Source organism: Trichomycterus rosablanca, chromosome 3 (genome assembly GCF_030014385.1).
Source record: "Trichomycterus rosablanca isolate fTriRos1 chromosome 3, fTriRos1.hap1, whole genome shotgun sequence".
In the NCBI taxonomy this organism is placed as follows: domain Eukaryota; kingdom Metazoa; phylum Chordata; class Actinopteri; order Siluriformes; family Trichomycteridae; genus Trichomycterus; species Trichomycterus rosablanca.
Genome location: NC_085990.1, coordinates 834,154 through 855,143, shown reverse-complemented (window position 1 = coordinate 855,143; position 20,990 = coordinate 834,154). Strand labels below are relative to the sequence as shown.

The 20,990-nt window shown below is 43.4% G+C and overlaps 1 protein-coding gene across 1 annotated transcript; it reads right to left on the bottom strand.

Moving 5' to 3' along the window:
• Positions 1-4,719: 4,719 nt before the first annotated feature.
• macc1 (MET transcriptional regulator MACC1) lies at positions 4,720-20,072 on the bottom strand. The gene is made up of 5 exons (XM_062991653.1): positions 20,039-20,072; positions 14,884-15,013; positions 9,990-12,037; positions 7,867-8,055; positions 4,720-6,959 (listed from the first exon to the last, which is right to left on the bottom strand). Exons 2-5 carry the CDS (start codon positions 14,999-15,001, stop codon positions 6,756-6,758), a joined length of 2,559 nt encoding a protein of 852 aa, XP_062847723.1. The 5' UTR covers positions 15,002-15,013; positions 20,039-20,072; the 3' UTR covers positions 4,720-6,755.
• Positions 20,073-20,990: the final 918 nt, after the last annotated feature.

Below are 20,990 nucleotides of genomic sequence, written 5' to 3'. Positions count from 1 at the left end.
GGCGCCCACACAGACACACGGTTGGCTGTGTGTTTGTAGGAGAAGAGATAGGAAAAAGCTTTCTTCGATGCTGGTGTAAAGCGACCTCTGCTGGCCGTTCGAGGCAGTGCGTGGCTCTCAACACGTGATACTGCACTCTGTGTGGTTAATTATGCTTGTCCACCAGTGCTGGCATCTCAAGCTAATGAGTTCCAATCCCAGCTCTGCTATCTGCCGGTCGGGCGCCCACACAGACACACTATTAGGTGTGTGTTTGCAGTAGAAGAGACATTAGCTGAAACAGGGTTTCTTGTCGCTGGTGTAACGCGACCTCTGCTGGCCGATCGAGGCACCTGCACCAGGAATGGATGATCATGGATAGCAGTGCATGGCTCTTCACAGGTGATACTGCGCTCGGTGTGGTTAATTATGCTTGTCCACCAGTGCTGACATCTCAAGCTAATGAGTTCCAATCCCAGCCCTGCTAACGGCCGACTGGGCGCCTACACAGACACAAGATTGTGTGTCGCTGGTGTAAAGTGGCCTCTGCTGGCTGATCGAGGGATCTGCACCAAGGGTAGACGTTCTTGGCTTGGAAATGAAGAAATAAAAATAAACAGAAATATTTAAACTAAAATTAAACTTTAGGAGGAATTTGCTTGTATGTGGCTTTACACTATATGGTCAAAAGTATTTGGACACCTGACCATGAGCTTGTTGGACGTTCTTTTTCAAGTGTGATCTTTTCAGCTGGAACAGCAGCCACTCTTCTTTTATGAGAAACCTCTCACAAGACCTTGAAGTGTGTCTGTGTATGGGAATTTGTGACAGCATTTGTACGGCTGGGCGCTGACTGATCAGTCGGTGTTCCGTTTCATCCCAGAGCTGTTGAGTGGGGCTGAGGTCAGGGTCTCTGTGCAGGACACTGGAGCTTTTCTTCATGTCTCTATAGAGCTTGCTCATGCTGGAACAGGAAAGGACCTTCCCTAAACTGTTGCAGGATGTCATCTGTAAATAGAGTGAACATGAGGATCTTTAATTAACTGTAGAGAAGTAAAATGTTCAGGTTCAGTTCAGGTAAAATTGTATGCGTTTTTAGGGAAGCTGTTTGACCCCCGTCTGCTCAGGACTCTTAACATCAATATTTCTGCTGCATAAAAGTAAATCAGTACAATAATATCGTGATAAATATTATTACTGGATCACTCTGATGTTAATCGTGTAGAAAAAGTCAAAGATTTGAGTGAAGAATCAAATTTACGCGACTTTACGGATCTGGGTTCGGTGATTTTCTCATTTAAGCCCTGCAGCGCCATCATGTGGTGGTTTTGTGACACTTTCTTCTCCTGAGCTTGTGAGGTAATTGTTTATCTGCTGAGTTTCAGCTTTATTAAGCATTTTATAGTGAATTAATCTTGTTTGGGCAAATTAACAACAACAAAAAAATCAGTGCCAGCTTTACTTAATAAAAATATATTATATTATTGTGTAAATCTAGAATCATATTAAAATTCCACTCAGTGATGCTCCAGACCAGTGCAGCATGTCCATATATTATGAATATTTCAATACCAAACCATTTTCAAACCAGTGTGTCCATATATTATGAATATTTATCAAATAATAGTTCAAAAAAATAATAATAGCATTTATTTACACATGTCACCAATGCGAGCTTTCCAAGTACGTTTCTGTTGGTATTCTTCCCTTCCCAAAATATGCAGAATGTCAATTAGCTTTTCTAAATTGCCCCAAGTGCAAGTGTTTTGCCCTGTGATGAATTGGAAGCCCTGCCCAAGGTGTTTTGGTTGGTAGCAGAACCACTGCAACCCTGACCAGAAGGAAAAAGACTAAATAACAGTGATGGAGAAAACTTGGTATCAAATGTAAACCAATACTGTACAGCAGGGGGCAGCACTGAGTAGTGCTGTCACCTCACATCAAGAAGGACCTGGGATCGATTCCCCAGCTGGGTGGTCTGGATACTTTCAGTGTGGAGTTCTTCCCGTGTCTATATGGGTTTCCTCTGGATGCTCCGGTTTTCTTCCCGGTGTTCTCTGCCTCAGTGCTCAGGAAGAATCAGACCCTGATCATGTTGGTGGTTGTTGTTCCATCACTGTTTATTTTGGTAGTTTGTGCTGCAGAACAGAGTCAGGTATAAACATTATAAAGAACAACTGTGCAGGCAAACGATGTTTAACTACTGAAAAACTGATTTATATGATTACTGCTTAGTTGAGACACCCAAGTGTGATAATGAATTATTTTATTTATATAAACGTCAGTGATTAAGATTCATTACTGAGAGTAATATAAATATAAAAGATTTTGTATTTGAATAAATGAATAAATAAATAAGCGAAACACAAAAACAAATAATGGAATTATTAAAATATGAAACACTGATAACCTAAACCGACGAAAAGTTGTTATGGGAAAACACCATTCACAATAATAATAATAGTGATAATAATAATAATAATAGTGATAATAATAGTGATAATAATATTAATAATAATCGTGATAATAATATTAATAATAACAATAATAATAGTGATAATAATATTTGTTATTATTATTTTAATGATGATAATATTATAATTAGTGTTATTATAACGATGATGATAATTAGTATTATTAATAATAATATTATCATTTGTTTAAATTGTTCGTGTAAAAGTAGTAATTATCAGTATTAACAGGAAAAAAGAGGGTGTGGTGAGAGGAGGTGAACAAAGTTTTATAGAAGATTTTGCTCTTCATGAGTTTTATGTAACGTTGTGGGTTAATAGTTAATATTCGGAGTCCCAGCGTGAGCAGCCATTCTATTAATAATGAGGATGATCCCGGGTGGATGGAACAACCTTTATTTATCATATATACACCTGTGCAGGGTCGGGCATTGTACAGTGTCCTTGGACCCGAGAAGGTTAAGGGTCACTCCACACAGTGGCTTCATGGCAGAGTCGGGATTCAAACCCACAACCTTCTTGTTGGTAGCCCACAGCTCTTTATGACAGTGACTTGTGAGAAAGGTTTTCTATAAATACATGCCCTCTTCCTCCTGGAAGAGCAGAGCAATACAAAGCACCAAGAATTCCTTTTATTCTTATTCTCTCTCTCTCTGTCTCTCTCTCTCTCTCTCTCTCTCTCACACACACACACACACACACACACACACACACACACACACACACACACACACACACTACACACACTACACACACACACACCTACACACACTACACACACTACACACACACACACCTACACACACACACACCTACACACACACACACACACACACACACACACACACACACACACACACACACACACACACACGCTTTCAGGTTCAGTAAAGCACCTTGCTCTGGCACCGGTCAGCTGGGCGCCCCCTTGTGGGCACGATCTGCAGTGCAGACAGTGCAGCACAGAACCGTCCGCTAGTCTGCTGGGTGGGACAAGACGGGACTAAAAAAATAAAAGTGGGCGGGGTCTTGGACGCTGTGTAAGGACCCTGGTTAGTAGGCCAAGGCGCCTGTACAGAAGTGAAGATCAGTGTGTGACTCTCCGTGTGTGAGACCGACCTCACGCACCGATCCACCGAAGTACGGAGGGATAAGAAGGGGTCGGTGGAGCGCACACGTGTCGGAGGGAGGGCGTGTCAGGGGAATAAACCCTTCTCGTACAGTCAGGGTCTCCAGCAGAGAAAGAGGAACTGGCTACGACTAAACTTGGAGAAAAAGTGACAAAGTTTCAGGTCCAACGTCGAGCCCCCTCGACATCGCATTTGGTTGTAGCAGGTCCAACGGCGAGTGTCACTCGACAGGTTTTATTCATGTCATTTACGTGGCTTGTGTGCCATCTACTGCCATGTTTCCGAAGTCCTTAGTCTTTCACCAGTACTGCATCATTTTGTCGTGTTTTCTTATTCCTTTTTTCAAGTGAATAACCTGAGCGTAACTGAGACATGTGAGTGTTTGTACACACTGTGTTCTGCAGGAGGTATTTTTTGCGATTTTTTTTATTATACTTAATTCTATATTATTTACTATATTCATTGCGATGGATCCAGATGAAATAAGAGAAGCGGTTGAGAAAAGTAGTGACGAAGAAAGCTATTTATCTGATTTAGACGACGAGTTTCATGATTTATCGAGTGAAAATGAAGGTGAGTGTGCAAATAAGAATATTTATCTGAGGAATGTTGCTAGTAATAAAGAAAAAACTAAGTTTTTAGATGCCGTTGTGATTTCAGACGATTCTGAAAAGGATATTCGCTTTGTACGTATAAAACAAAATAGAAGAGCAGTTGAGAGTGACAGTGAAACCGAGTCCGGTGTTGGAAATGGAGGTGTGGTGATACTGTTGTCGATGATGAAGCTGACGGCGTATACTGTATATATGCGAAACTTGCGAAAGAAAACCTGGATTACATATTAGTAATTGTTTCAAAAGGTACCACACAATGAAAAATGATAAACTGTTAAATCGTCTTTAGCTTATTCGGATACAATAAAAAATGTTATCAGCCTCAATCACCATACTGACGGCATTCATTTATCAAAATATAAGACCAAACAACTCCTCACGTAAACCATCAAAATTAGCTTGGTTCAGACTACAAGAACTGGGTAAAAAGGTCATGGACCGGAAAGGGTTAACATTACCCAGAAACAAATCCATGCCGGGCTGCATATTCTCAGTGTAGATACGAACACAATGAAGATAAAAACATAAAGTTATGAAACATTTATTCTTCAAACAGTTCATACAAGTTTAATTCTGCTCTTCTGAACCTCTGCTGCAGTAACAAATCATCCTAAGTGCACCAATAAAATCATTCATATACATTTATATGTATATTTATTTATATATAACACAACACAAAGCTTTATAATACACAGACGACTCTGATAAACGTCCAGGAGCTCAGCTTCTGAAGCTCCAAATCCAAACCTGACGACGTCTTCCTCACACCATATAAATAAAACTTCACAGATCATCAGAAGACGGATTTCAGACTTAAGACTCCGGTATGTAGGGGGCGCCACTGCAGATCCTTCTAAACCTTGGCACAGTTTATGCCCTTCCTGACACAACCCTCCTATTTCTATCCCGGCTTGGGACCTGCACTGAAAGGCGCACTGACAAGCGCACCTCCCAATGACTGGTCTGTTTCCATGCAGACGCCCGACCGGTCGACAGCACTGCTGAGATTCGAACCCCAGATCTCAGCAGTAGTGCACTAACGTACCAAGTGATAGGACTAGAACTGTACTGCTGCCCGTAACTTTGGCAAATGTTGATAAATTTTCCCAATTCCTTCACCGTTGGACACGACGAGATCGTTTTACTAAATTAAAATATTGGTCACCATGACAACCACATGTTTTTCCGCTTATCAGCAGCAGATGACAGTATCGTACCACGAGATAAACTGGGTATTAGAACCGAGGACATTGAGGGAAATTCCCCTAACACACCAGCGCTAAGATTCTGAGAAATTGGCCACCGAGTCTGCCGGGTGAGAAAAAGACCGGGCTAAGTGGGCGGGGTCTTCGAACACTGTGCAAGGACCCTGATTAGCGGACCGATGCGCCTGAGCAGAAGTGGAGGAGAAATCCAAGAAGGGGTTGAGGGACTGCACACATGTCCGAGGAGGCAAGGTGCAGGTGAATATACCCTCCTCGAACGCAACTGGGATCCCCAACAGTGGAAGACTAATTGGAAACACTAAAGTGAGAATGAACGGATAAATGAAAAACGTAAATGGAAATTTGTTGCTGTGTGAGATCCATAAAAATCTAAGCTATGAAAGACAAAACCAAAGTGGCCAAACCGAGAACCGGTTCCAGAACTTGTGTTCAGCCAAGAGGAACCTCAGACCCACCAGTCGAGCAGTCAAAGTCCTAGAACACCTCGTCGGTTTGAACTGATTGTTCATTGTGATCTGGAGCCGAAACGGTGAAATAATTTCGTAAAATTGACCCACATTCGGCAAACTTACGAGCACAAAATACAGAAGTGTCACTTTTTTAACTCGTAGTGTGAATGTTTAATAAAAATAAAAGCTAACAGACTTCAGAAACTGCGAGTTCAACATGACGACAAATTGAAATGCACATAAAACAGGGAGTCAAACACTGGGACGCACCGGGGTCGTAACCACAATACACTGTATATTTTGGGGTGGGGAGGTTGGGGGGCATGTCCATAATATTCGACAATATTTAGGTACGCTCAGCCCCCCCCCCCCCCCCCCAAATCTACTGATGTAACAATGATAAATAAACATGTTACACTCAGTAGCTTTGCATACTGCTATAATCCATCAGTGTTCCATCAGTTGTTTATATGGCAGTAGCGTTTAAGAACCGAGGAACCCCCTATCCCTTCCCTTTCAGATGCCCCCCATCCAATTTAGTTCAGCCTTGGGGTGCACCTTGTTTTATGAGGGATCTTAGAAACGTTCCTCGCTTGTATACGTTGGTTATAAGCGGTGAGGGTGGAGGAGGAGGAATCACTCGTGTCTGAGAGACGCTTATAGTTACGATATTAACATAGAGCGCCCTCTAGGTGAGCCTTTCACAGGACTGTAGTACTGAAGAATGTCTGTGTATGGGAATTTGTGCCCGTTCAGAGCTTCCTTTGTGCACAGAAGCCTTTGGATTGATTTACTGTTACACGTGAATTCAGTGATCAGACGTGGGCGTCCCGATACATTTGTCCGTCCGATGTACAGTACAGTACAGTACAGTATGTAACGCTCCTCATGTCGAGTGGAAGGCCGACGCCCTGAGGATCTCCATGCAGTTGACGGTGATGAGCGCTCCGGTGATCTGTCTCCAATGTCTGGTCACCGGACTCTTCATCTTATCCAGAGCCAGGTGAAGGTCCTGGATCATGTCCCGATAGCCGTCGCCGTACTGCACGCTCCAGGCGTAGAGGAAGTCGTACGCCGGCTTCCACATGGACTGGAAGAGAACGATAAACGTGGAGGTTAAACCTGAGTGAGCATTATAAAGTAAAAACAACAGCAGCTCCTCGCTAACCCACCGATTCTCTTAACAACCTGGTTGTAGGAACCAAACTTGCTCGATAAGTGATTGTTTTTATAAATCTTTGAAACTCGACGCCCTTCAAGGAGAAATTTGTACCTTAAACTCAATGTGTTCAGGTTTGAGCGGTAAAACCTCACCAGTGTGTGAATCTGATCTGAATCTGCATCAGTGTGGAATAAGCGTCAGATCCAGGGTTACAGCTCCACATGTATCTGTGTTTATCTGGATTCTCCTCCCTGTTTCACTTTTAAACTTGTGTTACAGCTCCAGCTTCTGAGAAATGGTGAGAATCAGAATCAGCTTCTCCCAGAGTCTAAAACGCTTCTGGTTCAGAATAAAGCTTAACGTGGTTTAATGTAGTAAAAGAAGGAGACAGGAGCACTAAACTTCTCTTCATTATTACTGCTCATAAGTTCCTCCACTAATCACATTCCTCACTCGCTGTTTTACTACAGTAAGTCACGGTAGGTTTCGTTCTCATGTGAATGCGCCGGTGCTGAAGGGAATACGGTATTCCAACATCAAGCATCTTCAGCATTAAGAAGCGTCAGGAAACAATAAAGAAGTAAAACTAAAGTGCAGCTTTTATTGATGTTTAACTGTTAGTAATTGTATTTCAGTGTGTTTATATTATATTTGTGTTATTTTCAGTGTTTAAGTGTCAAAAACAACCTCATTATTTTACATGATACTAAAATATCTGCAGCTCCACGGGACCATGGACGCATTAACAGGTTCTTCAAACATCCTTATGAGAAAAATACCTCGAAACTCAACGTCTTTAAATTACAAACACTAAACGAGCTTTACGGTTCCTCACCTGGGTGCTGACCTCTCCGGTCCTCCCTCGGTGTGGCGCCTCGTAACCGGCGATCTGAGTGCCGGAGAGTTTCCCGATCCTGTCGGCCAGTTCCCTCCACCTCACGCCCAGCTCCACGGCCGTGGACAGAATCACCGTGTTCTGGATCAAATGGGCGATGAGGCCTTGGGCGTCCATCTTAAAAAGCCCCTGTTAATAAAAACAATCAAATTTAAACTAATCATCATTACTCAGGTCATAATTCAGTACTAAATACTTCATGTTCTTAGTTAATGGGAGGCCTGGGGGGGTTGAACCTCCCTCGAATTATTTTTGATTGCAGTAGGGAGTGCTGTTGGTATTTTGACACCGGTAGCCAATTTTTTTTACTTCAAAGAGATAAAATAATAATATTATTTAGGGCTGTCAAACGATTAAAATTTTTAATCGCGATTAATCTCAGAATTTCATATAGTTAATCGCGATTAATCGCATTAAAAAAAATCTGTGTAAATGTTATAGAAAACAAGGATTTTTAAGTGAAATGTTACAATTAAAATGGTGAACACATTTTATGCTAAATGTACTGATGTTAAAAACTGCTGGGACAAGAGAAAACTGTAAGGGAGTTTTATTCACTCACATACTAGGCAGTAAATGTCAGATTGTAGGTTAGAATTTCTCCATCAGCAAACATTGTAGATCAGCGGTGCTTTAGGTGGGATAAGGCGTAGTTATTGTAACAGACTTTTCTGTGGTTGTATCGTGACAATGGTTTGATGGACGTTTCTACACGAAGTGAGTGTGTTTTGACCCTTTGGGGCTTCCATAGTTCATGAACTAACGTGCTTGACTCAGCTTTCCGGTATTCGGTACAGAAGAAGAAGTTAATTAAGTGTAATAAAGTGTTCTGCTCCCGACAACTTGTGAATATAGCGTGTATTTATTTCTTTATTAAGCAAGTGCATCACTACCACGATCGGTTACATTATGTTAACAAACCGCAAATGAAAAACGGTGGCAAGTCCGACATTAAAATGTTTGTTCTACCAGTCAAGTCTCAACATGAACTAGAATCTGCGTTAACGGCACTATTTTTTTTAATCGCGTTAAATTGTTAATGCGTTATTATCGCGTTAACTTCGACAGCCCTAATATTATTATTAGATTAACAGATTACTTTACTACATTTATGCTTTTAATTATAATAATGCTACACACAGACTTCATGGCCTAACTTTTGGATGGGAGGGCTCATAACTGCTGCAATTACAACCTCTGCTGGCTGATCGAGGCGCTACACATAGACGGTGAATAACGGAGATCAGTGCGTGACTCTGCGTACATGATACGGATCTTCACATTAATCAGCCTCGTGCGGGTGAAAAGAAGCGGTTGAACAGGAAGGCCAGTCTGCAGCAGTGGAGGAGATATATAACCCGGGGAATTGGATAGGACTAGACTGGGAGGAAAAGGGAATATATATTTACAATGGTTTAAAAAGAGGCGTCCTAAATCTGTCTCGAGCTTTCGAGTTCCAGTCTTAGCTGTGCTATCAGCTGGCCGGGCGCCTACAAAGACATGATTGGCTGTTTGTCTGTAGGGGAAGGGGCGGTGGCTCAACAGGGATCCTCGTCACTTGGTGCTGAAATTTTAAGAAGGACGTTCCTCCCTTTTCTTCACTGGACGAGCTTCCTCTACTAGACCGGACGTTATGGTCTAACTTTTGGAAAGGAGGGTTAGAAATATTAATCACTGCTGCAGTGACGACCTCTGCTGGCTGATAAAGGCACTACAGAGAGACTGTGAATAACGGAGAGCAGTGCGTGACTACGAACTTGATACGGATCTCTGAACTAGGTCACGCCATAACTTTTAACTCTTATGGTCAGTGTTTGGTAAGACGAGGTGTCCAGAAACTTTTAGCCGTATGATGTGCGCCTGTAATGCGTTTTTGAATCTTTAGGATTAAAGAACAACCAAAAACAACCATAGACACCAAGATTTTATGTAGGAAACACATTTGCTTGCTTTGCTAACACACAGAACGTCTGTAGGACGATGTGATGCAGCCTATGGATCATCTTAGCATCTTCATTCTGACGTGTGGACGTTTTAGGTTCAGAAGATGTTTAGTTACTCACGTTAATGAGCTCCTGCTGAAACTTCCTCTTGGTTTTCTCGGTGTGGCAGTCCTCCTTCAGCTTCTCCAGAACGCACGCCACCTTCTCCGCCTCGGTCTCGGCGTGCCTCCGGGAGAAGGTGTCCACCGGGAGGTTGGGGTAGCCCAGGGCCTCGGCGAAAGTCCTCCAGTTGGTTATGTGCTCGGTGACCAGGGTCTGAATGGCCGAGTACATGTAGGTGAGCTTTTTGAACGGCAGCGTCATGTTGTCCAGGAGGCTCTGGGTTGTCACTCTGACCCCGGAGAAGTCGATGACCTGGTCTCTTGAGATGACCTTGACGTTTTTGCAGTGCACCAGGCCGACGCCCCCCCTCAGGAAGCCGATGTACCACTCCTTTACTTTCGACTGCCCCACAGATCTGACGGTCTCTCTGGAAAGCAGAGCGATCGTGTCTCCTTTGAAGTACTCTAGAAGATAGTCCACCCTCGGCTGTCTCAGAAGGGACTTCAGTGCCACCCCGTACCACTGGATATTCACCAGCAGGTCTTGAAACTTGGGTACCTCTGGAACTGACTCCTCAGGGATGGACATGGTACGAGGTACTTCTCGGTGACGGTCTAGGTGTCTGTGTCCATGTTTGTCCGTCCTGATCGGAGCAGCTTCAGGAGAGACGATGTGGAAGTTAGCCAAAGGAAGACAACTGGAGTCCATCACCTGGACGGCCATCTTAAACGGACCCATCTCTCCGCCGCCGGTCTTGGACAGTTCCAGCGGCAGGCGGATTACCTTCCCAGTTCTGAGTTCCTCTTGTTTGACTTCTTTCTTCTGGTCCTCACTGCTGACTTCAAACTTCGAGTCGACCACAGCGGTCTCGATGTACAAATCCTTCAGACCACGTGGGTTGAACTGATGTTTACCCCAAAGCTGGAGCACAACCGGGGGTAGGTTCTTGTTCCCTCTGGAGATATCAGTGAAAGGGAGCCTGGGTGGGACGCTATTGTGGCAGGAGACGACTTGGACGACTTTAAAAGACGGGTGGATGTGTTTGGGGCCGTACACCGCGACCGTAATCTGTCGTTCCAGGTAGTCCCACACGGAGGTCACCGGCGGCTGGAGGACCGTCGCTTCTGCGACCGCGGTGATGTACATGTGAGGCTTCAGCTCCTGAATCTTCATCTGTAACAAGTCCCTATAGACGTAACAGTCCTTCACCCTTTCATAAGGTCCGTCTTTCTTACTGGAAACCAATCCCATGAAGGTCGTCATAACTTGACTCAAGGGGTCGTTCTTAACTTCAGCCGCCATCTTGATATCGAGCGAGATGCCGTCCATGGTGTTGAGGTTGGTCAGGCAGAGTTCCAACAGAGGGCTGACGGACGTCGTGTAGTCGGTGTTGATCCCGCGCGGGGGATCCAGGCTAGCTTTGAGCGAGATTTCCTGCGTCTCCCCGGCGGGGACGTGACCTTGCGGAACGTGGGCGCTGATGTCCGAGTCGGGCAACTGCACCGAGCCGCCGTTGTGGTCGATCTTGCGGACGATTAGCGTGTCCGCGGCTTGAGTCTGAGCCCAGCCGGGACTCTGTTGGATCAGACTGAGGTCCAGGCAGGATCTGGTCAGCTGTCTGTGACTGAGCCAGGCCATTTTATACGCCTCCATGTCGTTCTTCAGCCACTCGAAGTCCGGCTTCAGGAACGGCCCCTGAGAGTTGAAACCCTTGTCTCGCTTGGGTCCCTTTTTAGCGAGGCTGTCGAGAATGTCCGAGGCGCTCCTCCAGCGCCCGGACCGGTTCAGGTTGTTGCCCCTGTTGTCCAGAAGGTTTCCGAAATTGGCCTCGTCCGACGAAGTGCTCTCGCAGTCTTCAATGTTGCTCCCGAACAGACCCCCGGAACCTTCCTTCAGGACGGACGCGCCCGAATCGACGGCGTCTCTGCACACGATGTCGTCTAAGAAAGGGTTGGACTTCGAGAGCTGGTTCCAGAAGGGGTTTGTTATCTGTCCGGCCGGTTGTAGTTCCATCTGTGAACCGGGCCACTCCGAGTGTTTGCCGCTCTGCTGAGACATGTAACTTCCTGGTGAAGAGAAAAAAAAAACCTGGAGTGAACAATTACTAACTGTGCTGTAGTCTCTATACATCGAACAAAAACATTCCTTTGCTATCAATCACTGAGTCAATACTCACGAAACTACAGAATACGGATGTGACAAAGTCAACAACTGGACGACCTAAAACAGCCAGCCAGCGCTGCATGAAGAGCTAAAGCCACGGGTCAAATCCAATGCCGATTAAATTAATTGGGATTATTGGGACATACACCACAAGTAATCCCATCCACAACCACACAGACATGTAGAACAGGGGTTTTCAACCCCCCCAACCCTACATTCCCTACAGCCCCCACTCGAACTTGCGCCTCAACCCCCCCACCCCGTCAACCATCGCACAGAAACCATCCTGAAAGCTCTTGACAAGCTAAAATAACATCAGTAACGTCGTGCACATCATACATACGATCATCAATACATCCCGATCCCATCTGAGCCGATTCCATCAGCACATTATATAAACTCGTGGTTCACTACCATAAATTGTGAGCGGCTCTTGCTTTTCAGATATCTGAGAAAAGAAACTTACGCTTCGCTTCATATGAATCGACTCCTGACTCACTTATACTGACACTGTGAACAGAGCATCTCCCACTATACACCTCTCTTAAAGACACACACACGTCCTATAACAACAGTCATTGTTTTTGTCACCGGTTTATCTTCACTGTTAGTCCCGTTTTTAAGGATTTTTCAGACTGAACTGGATAACATTAACGTGCATGTGGGCATGGTCAGCAAGACTAATCAAACATGTCTCCTGTGGGTGAAAAATGAATTGATTTAGTTTAAGAAGTAAAAAATATCATAATGCCACGCCCCCTGGACATGGGCTCGACCCCCCCCCCCTTCCCGGACAGGTACGTCCCACATGTTAAAACTCCTGATGTAGAGTACCGCTTAGTTTACATGTAACCATGACAACCAGCATCATTTATTTATTTAGGATTTAATGCCATATTAAACACATATTTGTGTCACTTATGGAAGGACAGGTAATATTGTTCATTTTTCCCTCCTAATTTAGTCATAGCCAGTTCCTCTTCCTCTGTTGGAGACCCCGATGGTGTGCGAGGAGGGTATATCCTCCTGACACGCCCTCCCTCCGATACGACCCCTTCTAATTTGACGTGTGAGGTCGGTCTCGCGCACAGAGAGTCACGCGCTGATCTCCACGTTCCTCCACTCCTGTACAGGCATGTTGGGCTACTAACCAGGGTCCTTACACAGCCTCCAAGACCCCGCCCACTTTTTAGTCCCGTCTTTTCCCACCCAGCAGACTAGTGGTCAGTTGGGCCTGCTGGGGGGGCGCATTTTTTGCAGCTATAACAGGCTTCCCATCCCTGGAAAGGCTTTCAATAGGATGTTGTGTCTTAGAGAGTGACTTGTTTAGGGGCAGAACTTCTCAAATTCAGTCCGGACCGCTGGCCCACAACGTTTCGAGGTTTCCCTACTTCAAGCACGCCGGATTATACCGATAAAGGACTAAATGAACTCATGAGCTGAATCAGAAGTGACATTCAGACCTCTGGCATTGAGCTTCAACTAAATAAAAAAGGGACAAAACATGAGTCATTCGGCCTCACCTGCAGAACAGGTACGCTCAGGGCTTAGGCATGCACACCGGCTACAGGAATTGTTTTCTTAATACCGCCGCTGATCTAAAACACGTGGGCTGTGACACAATGACATTCTGGGCCGCTCTCCCGGACGTAGTTTAAGCCTAGTCTTCATCTACATTTAAATACTAACACTGACTGCTGATGATGTTAATATAGGAACACATTTCTGCCGATTCACCAGACGTCCACGTTTCCACATTTCTCAGATGCCGATGAACCGAGGAGCAGAACAATACGACCGGAATCACTACAGAAATGTTTGACATTGTTGAGGTTTTATTCTTTAGCTGTCGAGTATCTGTCGTACCTGCTGAACAAAAGACAGGGCCGTGGTTCTTTTAGAACAGAAATGTAGGGGTACCTTGTAACTCGACATCACCTTAAGTCAAAATCTTTAAGAAATTTGTACCTTAAACTCGACATTTGTGACACCACCGCTTTTGTTCAGCGCTCGGCTTGAGCGGTAAAACCTCACCAGCGTGTGAATCTGATCTGAATCTGCATCAGTGTGGAATAAGCGTCAGATCCAGGGTTCCAGCTCCACATGTATCTGTGTTTATCTGGATTCTCCTCCCTGTTTCCCTTTTAAACTTGTGTTACAGCTCCAGCTTCTGAGAAATGGTGAGAATCAGAATCAGCTTCTCCCAGAGTCTAAAACGCTTCTGGTTGAAAATAAAGCTTAACGTGGTTTAATGTAGTAAAAGAAGGAGACAGGAGCACTAAACTCCTCTTCATTATTACTGCTCATAAGTTCCTCCACTAATCACATTCCTCACTCGCTGTTTTACTACAATAAGTCACGGTGAGTTTTGTCTCTTCTCGTGTGAATGCGCCAGTGCTGAAGGGAATACGGTATTCCAACATCAGGCATCTCCAGCATTAAGAAGCATCAGGAAACAATAAAGAAGTAAAACTAAAGTGCAGCTTTTATTGTACAGTATTGTTATTGATGTTTAACTGTTAGTAATTGTATTTCAGTGTGTTTATATTATATTTGTGTTATTTTCAGTGTTTAAGTGTCAAAAACAACCTCATTATTTTACATGAGACTAAAATATCTGCAGCTCCACGGGACCATGGACGCATTAACAGGTTCCCCAAACATCCTCATTGGAAAAATACCTAAAAACTCAACGTCTTTAAAACTCAACACCACTCCCAGAACCGACTGACGTCCAGTTACAAGTTACCGTGTAAGCTGTTGTTGTTGATGGTTACGCCGTCGTCCAGATCTATCAGCGTCCCTTCTGATCGACTCCGCAGCAGATTCCCGGCGTGCCGGATCGACTTCGTCCTGACCGCTGCCATCTCTTATTATATCTGATAAAAAACAATAAAGTATAAACAAACTTATGATACATAAATATATTAAACATAATAAATAATACATTTACATTTAGCAGATGATTTTATCCAAAGTGAGTTACAGTACTGTGACAGTATACAGTCTAAGCAACTGAGGGTTAAGGGCCTTGCTCAAGGGCCCAACAGTCCAACAGTCTAAAAGCCAGGGTCTGTCATGGTATGGGGGTGTGTCAGTACCAGGGTGTATCATGGTATGGGGTGTGTCAGTGCCCTTGATAAAGGTCATTTACACTCTGTGATGCAGCATTAATGCAGAAAAGTACGTTGAGATCTTAGAGCAACATGTGCTGCCTTCAACACGTCGTCTTATCCAGGGACGTCCAGCATTTTCAACAAGATGATACAAAACCACCTGCTGCACACATTATAAAGGCGTGGCTGCAGAAGAAGACGGTACGGGTACTGGACCGACCTGCCTGCAGCCCTGACCCGTCCCCGATAGAGAACGTGTGGAGGATTTTGAAACGACGACGACCCCCCGTACTGCTGCACATCTTAAGACGTGTTTGCAGGAAAAACGAGACAAAATAAAAGCTAAAACACTAAATCACTCGCTGTCCTCGGTGCCGCAACATTACAAAGCGGTAAATGCTTTACTGTCCCAACTTTTTTTGGAATGTGTTGCAGGGCTGAAATGCAGGAATGGATGTTTATTAATAAATGAAATGAAGTTAAGCAGATAAAATATGAAACATCTCAGGTTCATCCTGTCTGACATCAAAACCTTTCGTTTTTCACTTCAAATCCCAAATGCACAAGCTGACATGCACGTTAGTTTATACTGGATGATATCCCGACGTCCGAGACTCATTTATTTATTTATCTTCTATTATAGTATTTCTTGTTCTCGGCCAATAAACATCCAAAAATTTATAAAATTGCATGAACTAACTCTGCAGTAAACAAGGAGCAAACAGCAATTAAACAACAAATAAAGCTGTTAAATAATGATAAAGTGCATGAAGCAGAACGCTGATTAAAATGCATTAGATGTTGTAATAGTTACACATTAACATGAACGATTAGTTCTGCCTGGATTACAGAACTGAGTTCTATACAGTAAAAGAAAATATTAATGTAAATGTTAATGTTGTGGCTACTGATGTAAAACAATGTATAAAGTCCAAACATGTGAGGGGGGGTTTAACGAGAACGCTACTTTTAATGTCATACAAGCTCAGTGCAAAACACGCAAGCTCACACAAGCACAGCCGGAAACGGTCAATTTCTGATATGTTCCCTACACACTCGCTCCCTGCGCCATATAGTACACTTAACAGGGCCAGACAATATATTTGTAATGCACATTACACGACAGGTGAGACGTTAGACAACAACAAACTTTTTCTTACAATAGTTATTTTTTTTCTTAAGGAAAAATAGTTATTGTGTAAATCTTCCCCAGCATGAATATTAATAAAAGTGCCTGTAAAAAATTTGGAACATGTAGCTTTGTCTCAGAAGTGTCTTGTTGTTATTACCTTATGGGATGAAAAAATATCGAGATATATATCGTATATCGCCATTCAGCTAAAAAATATCGAGATATAATTTTTGATCCATATCGCCCAGCCCTAATTTAAAGCCATGCAAAGAACCGCCATGAAACCAGTTATTAGTAGGAAGAGACGTGGGTGAGTTCAGAAGCAGCTCTCGCTGTGGTGCGTGTTCATCCCGGTGAGCTGCTCTGTAATTACCTACTATACCGTGTCAGCGCACAGAAACAGGTCATGCTTGTCTAATCACAAACACAACAGCTTCCTCTCATGCTTCTGTCTACAGGAGAAAGCCTCTATTCACTCACACACACACACTCACACTCACACACACTCACACACTCACACATGACTAAACACCTTTCTATCCAGGACTGGGATTCCTGCACATACGTGCATACAGGGTCACATGACTGGTGCACGCCCTCGTGAAATAAACATTCATTCAGTGTCTGATTTACCGCCGCTTCAACCTGGTCAGGGTTGCAGTGGGTCTGATTCATAGGGTAAAAAGCAGGAAACACCTCGGACAGGTCGCCACACACACACAGACACACACACAGACACACACACAGACACACACACAGACACACACACAGACACACACACACAGACACACACACACAGACACACACACAGACACACACACACAGACACACACACACAGACACACACACACAGACACACACACACACACAGACACACACACACAGACACATTGCTAGTAGCTCCTGGAAGAAACCCACACAGATACAGGTAGAACATGCAAACTACGCACAGAAAAAACCTGGACCGCTCCACCTGGGAATCGAACCCAGACCCTTCTTGCTGTAAAGTGACAGCACTACCTGCTGTGCCTGTCAGAGCCTGAAGTACCAGAGATTTCCAACACTCATGTCTCTCTGTTTTGCTAAACATCTGTTTTTAAACCCCTCACTGTCACTGCTGGACTGAGAATAGTCCACCAACCAAAAATATCCAGCCAACAGCGCCCCGTGGGCAGCGTCCTGTGACCACTGATGAAGGTCTAGAAGATGAGCGACTCAAACAGCAGCAATAGATGAGCGATGGTCTCTGACTTTACATCTACAAGGTGGACCGACTAGGTAGGAGTGTCTAATAGAGTGGACAGTGAGTGGACACGGTATTTAAAAACTCCAGCAGCGCTGCTGTGTCTGATCCACTCATACCAGCACGACACACACTAACACACCACCACCATGTCAGTGTCACTGCAGTGCTGAGAATCATCCACCACCTAAATAATACCTGCTTTGTGGGGGTCCTGTGGGGGTCCTGACCATTGAAGAACAGGATGAAAGGGGGTAACAAAGCATGTAGAGAAACAGATGGACTACAGTCAGTAATTGTAGAACTACAAGTGCTTCTATATGGTAAGTGGAGCTGATAAAATGGACAGTGAGTGTAGAAACAAGAAGGTGGTTTTAATGTTATGGCTGATCGATGTATACAATTCTGACCATGAGCTTGTTTGAGATTCCAAAACTATCAGTATCAGTATGACGTGACCCCCTCTCCCCCTCTGCAGCTATAACAGTCCCTTTCCTGGAAAGATTTCCATAGAATTTTGGAGCATCTCTGAGACTTTGTACCCGTTCAGTCATTGATTCAGGATCTGGCTCACAGCTCACGTTCAATAGAGTTAAAGTAGTTAAATCTAAAATTTTTAATGTGTTCTGTCTAACAGCAGCACTGGAATCATTCACAGATGTATAAATTAATTATAAATAAAAACTTATAACAATGCTTTTTGGAACTACGTTAGCTTTTACATCCTTAGTCGTGTACCATGTCAAGAGTTTTATTCCAAAATATAGTGGACTACATTCTGTCTGTAGCTGAGAGGCAATTTTACACACAAAACATAAATGATTGTTTATTATTAGTGTTTATTAGAGTAAGAAAATAGTTTTTTAGATGAAGTATGTGCATTTTTAGATCGTATCTTTAGGGCCAGCAGATTTTAGGCTCATACTATAAAATAAACCAAACATAATTAAACCTACATGAAAACAAGGTTTTTTTAATTAATAAAGGCCAATTTCTGATAAACTGACCCTTTAGTGATAGGAAGCTTGTATTACAATAGAAACTGTAAAACTCTAAACATGTTTTAGCAAAAATACATCCAGAAACATCCACAGGATCAAAGCTACTCAACATTTTAACAATAATGTTTTACATCACTGATATGTTCACTGATATTTTCAACATTTAGCGGACGCTTTTCTATCCAGAGCGACTTACAGTACTGTGACAGTACACAGTCTAAGCAGTTGACGGTTAAGAGCCTTGCTCAAGGGCCCAACCGTGACAACTTGGCAGTGGTGGGGCTTGAACCAGTGAGCTTTTGATTACTAGTCCAGTACCTTAACCACTAGACTACAGCAAACATGTTCATGTAACTTAATCAGCAACAGGGTGGTACGGTGGCTCGGTGGGTAGCTCTGTCGCCTCACAGCAAGAAAGTCCCGGGTCCTTTCTGTGTGGAGTTTGCATGTTCTCCCAGTGTCCGCGTGGGTTTCCTCCGGGTGCGCCGGTTTCCTCCTACAGTCCAAAGACGTGTAAGTGAGGTGAATTGGAGATACTAAATTGTCCATGACTGTGTTTGATATAACCTTGTGTGATGAGTAACTACCGTTCCTGTCATGAATGGAACCAAAAGTGTAAAACATGACGTTAAAATCCTAATAAAATAAATAAATAAATAATCAGCACCAATTTAATGCAAGTTTTTAAGTTAAATATAAGTGCAGTGTTCTTTTCAACACTGCTGGAAAATAACAACTATAAACCCCTGGTTTAACAGGGTCATCATCCAGCTTTATGGTTGTTCACCACCAACACATTCTGGTCTTTAATTCACCAAAACAGTTGCAGAAAAAACTTGGACCAGCATTCTTCACTTGTTTGTGTTTCTACCATTTCTAACACTCAGCCTTTGTTTCAGACCACATAAAACACAAAACACAGAAGAGGAAACAGTTCAGTAACTAAAAAACAATGTCCAACATGCTTCAGTGACCTAAACTAGCATTTCAGTAAAGGTTTACTTCTCATTACTGATGTAAAATACTCCCAGATTGAAGAACTTCTGAACCAGACTAACTAACCGAGTTTTGTGCGTCTATCTGCTCCATACAGTCCGATTTTTATTAAGTTTTATATTCTTATTCCATTTATTCAGGTCAATAAACTAAGAACTAATCACTGGTGTGACTTTAGATCTTTGTTTTCTCACCCCAGATGACGTTTGGTTCAGTTTCCATTGAAATAACAACAAGAACAAGAAGGTGAAACTAAATGGGCGGAATTTCAGCCACAGAATGAAAACATGAGCTGAATAAAGTGAATAAAAGTTCTTCAGTCTGATGTTTCACTCCAGAAAGTTTGGACAAAGTAAACAAAGTAAAACTGTGAAGTTAAAAGTATAAAACTGTAAGAATAAAGAAGAGGAACTCACCTGGAACCTTTACGTTCCCGCTGCCACGTTCGCTGCTCAGTTTGAAACTCTCAACAGAAGCGTCAACAAGCACCGACACACCTGCACGTTCGAGTCCCAAACCCGTCCTGCCCGGTAAACAGATGCATTCTGGGTTCTGTAGTTCTTTTAAACCAGTCAGAGAACCATTTCTGACTTCTATACGGACTCGACTACCCAGAATTCCTTGTTTTAAGGGTTGCAACACCTGAAACTGAAGGTGGTTTCGGTATCCGTGGGAAGCCGCTGTGTATCAGAGTTCCAGGGTCTCCAGCAGGTTCGATCCTCGATCTTTTAGGTTGTTTACAGTGTAAATACTATTCTGTTTTATTAATATATAGAAGGAGGAACTCTCAGGTGAAAGGTGGAAAAAACGTCCTTTTAACATTTTTGGTTTTGCAATCAAACTGGAAAACAAAAATTCTGACATTTAAATTCATCATTTATTTATTCTGTTAATGTGATTTGAGGGTTATTTTATTTTCCCCACTCATATGTTTTGTAATAGCTAAGTGTGAAACCAAGGAGTGAAATCAACAATAAACACCATATCAGTGTTTAGTGGGCAGTGATAGCTCAGTGGTTAAGGTACTGGACTAGTAAACAGAAGGTTGCCGGTTCAAGCCCCGACACCACCAAGTTGCCACTGTTGGGTCCCTGAGCAAGGCCCTTCACCCTCAATTGCTCATTGTGTAAGTCGCTTTGGATAAAAGCGTCTGCTAAATGCTGAAAATGTAAATGTAGTGGTTAAGGTTCTGGACTAGTAATCAACGGGTCACTGGTTCAAGCCCCACCACTGCCAGGTTGCCACTGTTGGGCCCTTGAGCAAGGTCCCTAACCCTCTGCTTAGACAATATACTGTCACAGTACTGTAAGTCGCTTTGGATAAAAGTGTCTGCGAAATGCTGAAAATGTAAATATCAGTAACTAAACA

Coding starts and splice junctions, on each gene's coding strand:
- macc1 (XM_062991653.1), bottom strand. CDS start 15,001: ATGGCAGCGGTCAGGACGAAGTCGATCCGGCACGCCGGGAATCTGCTG. Junction 12,038..14,883: donor CAACAACAACAGCTTACACG/GTAACTTGTAAC, acceptor TCTCTTCACCAG/GAAGTTACATGTCTCAGCAG. Junction 6,960..7,866: donor CCGGAGAGGTCAGCACCCAG/GTGAGGAACCGT, acceptor GTTCTCTTCCAG/TCCATGTGGAAGCCGGCGTA.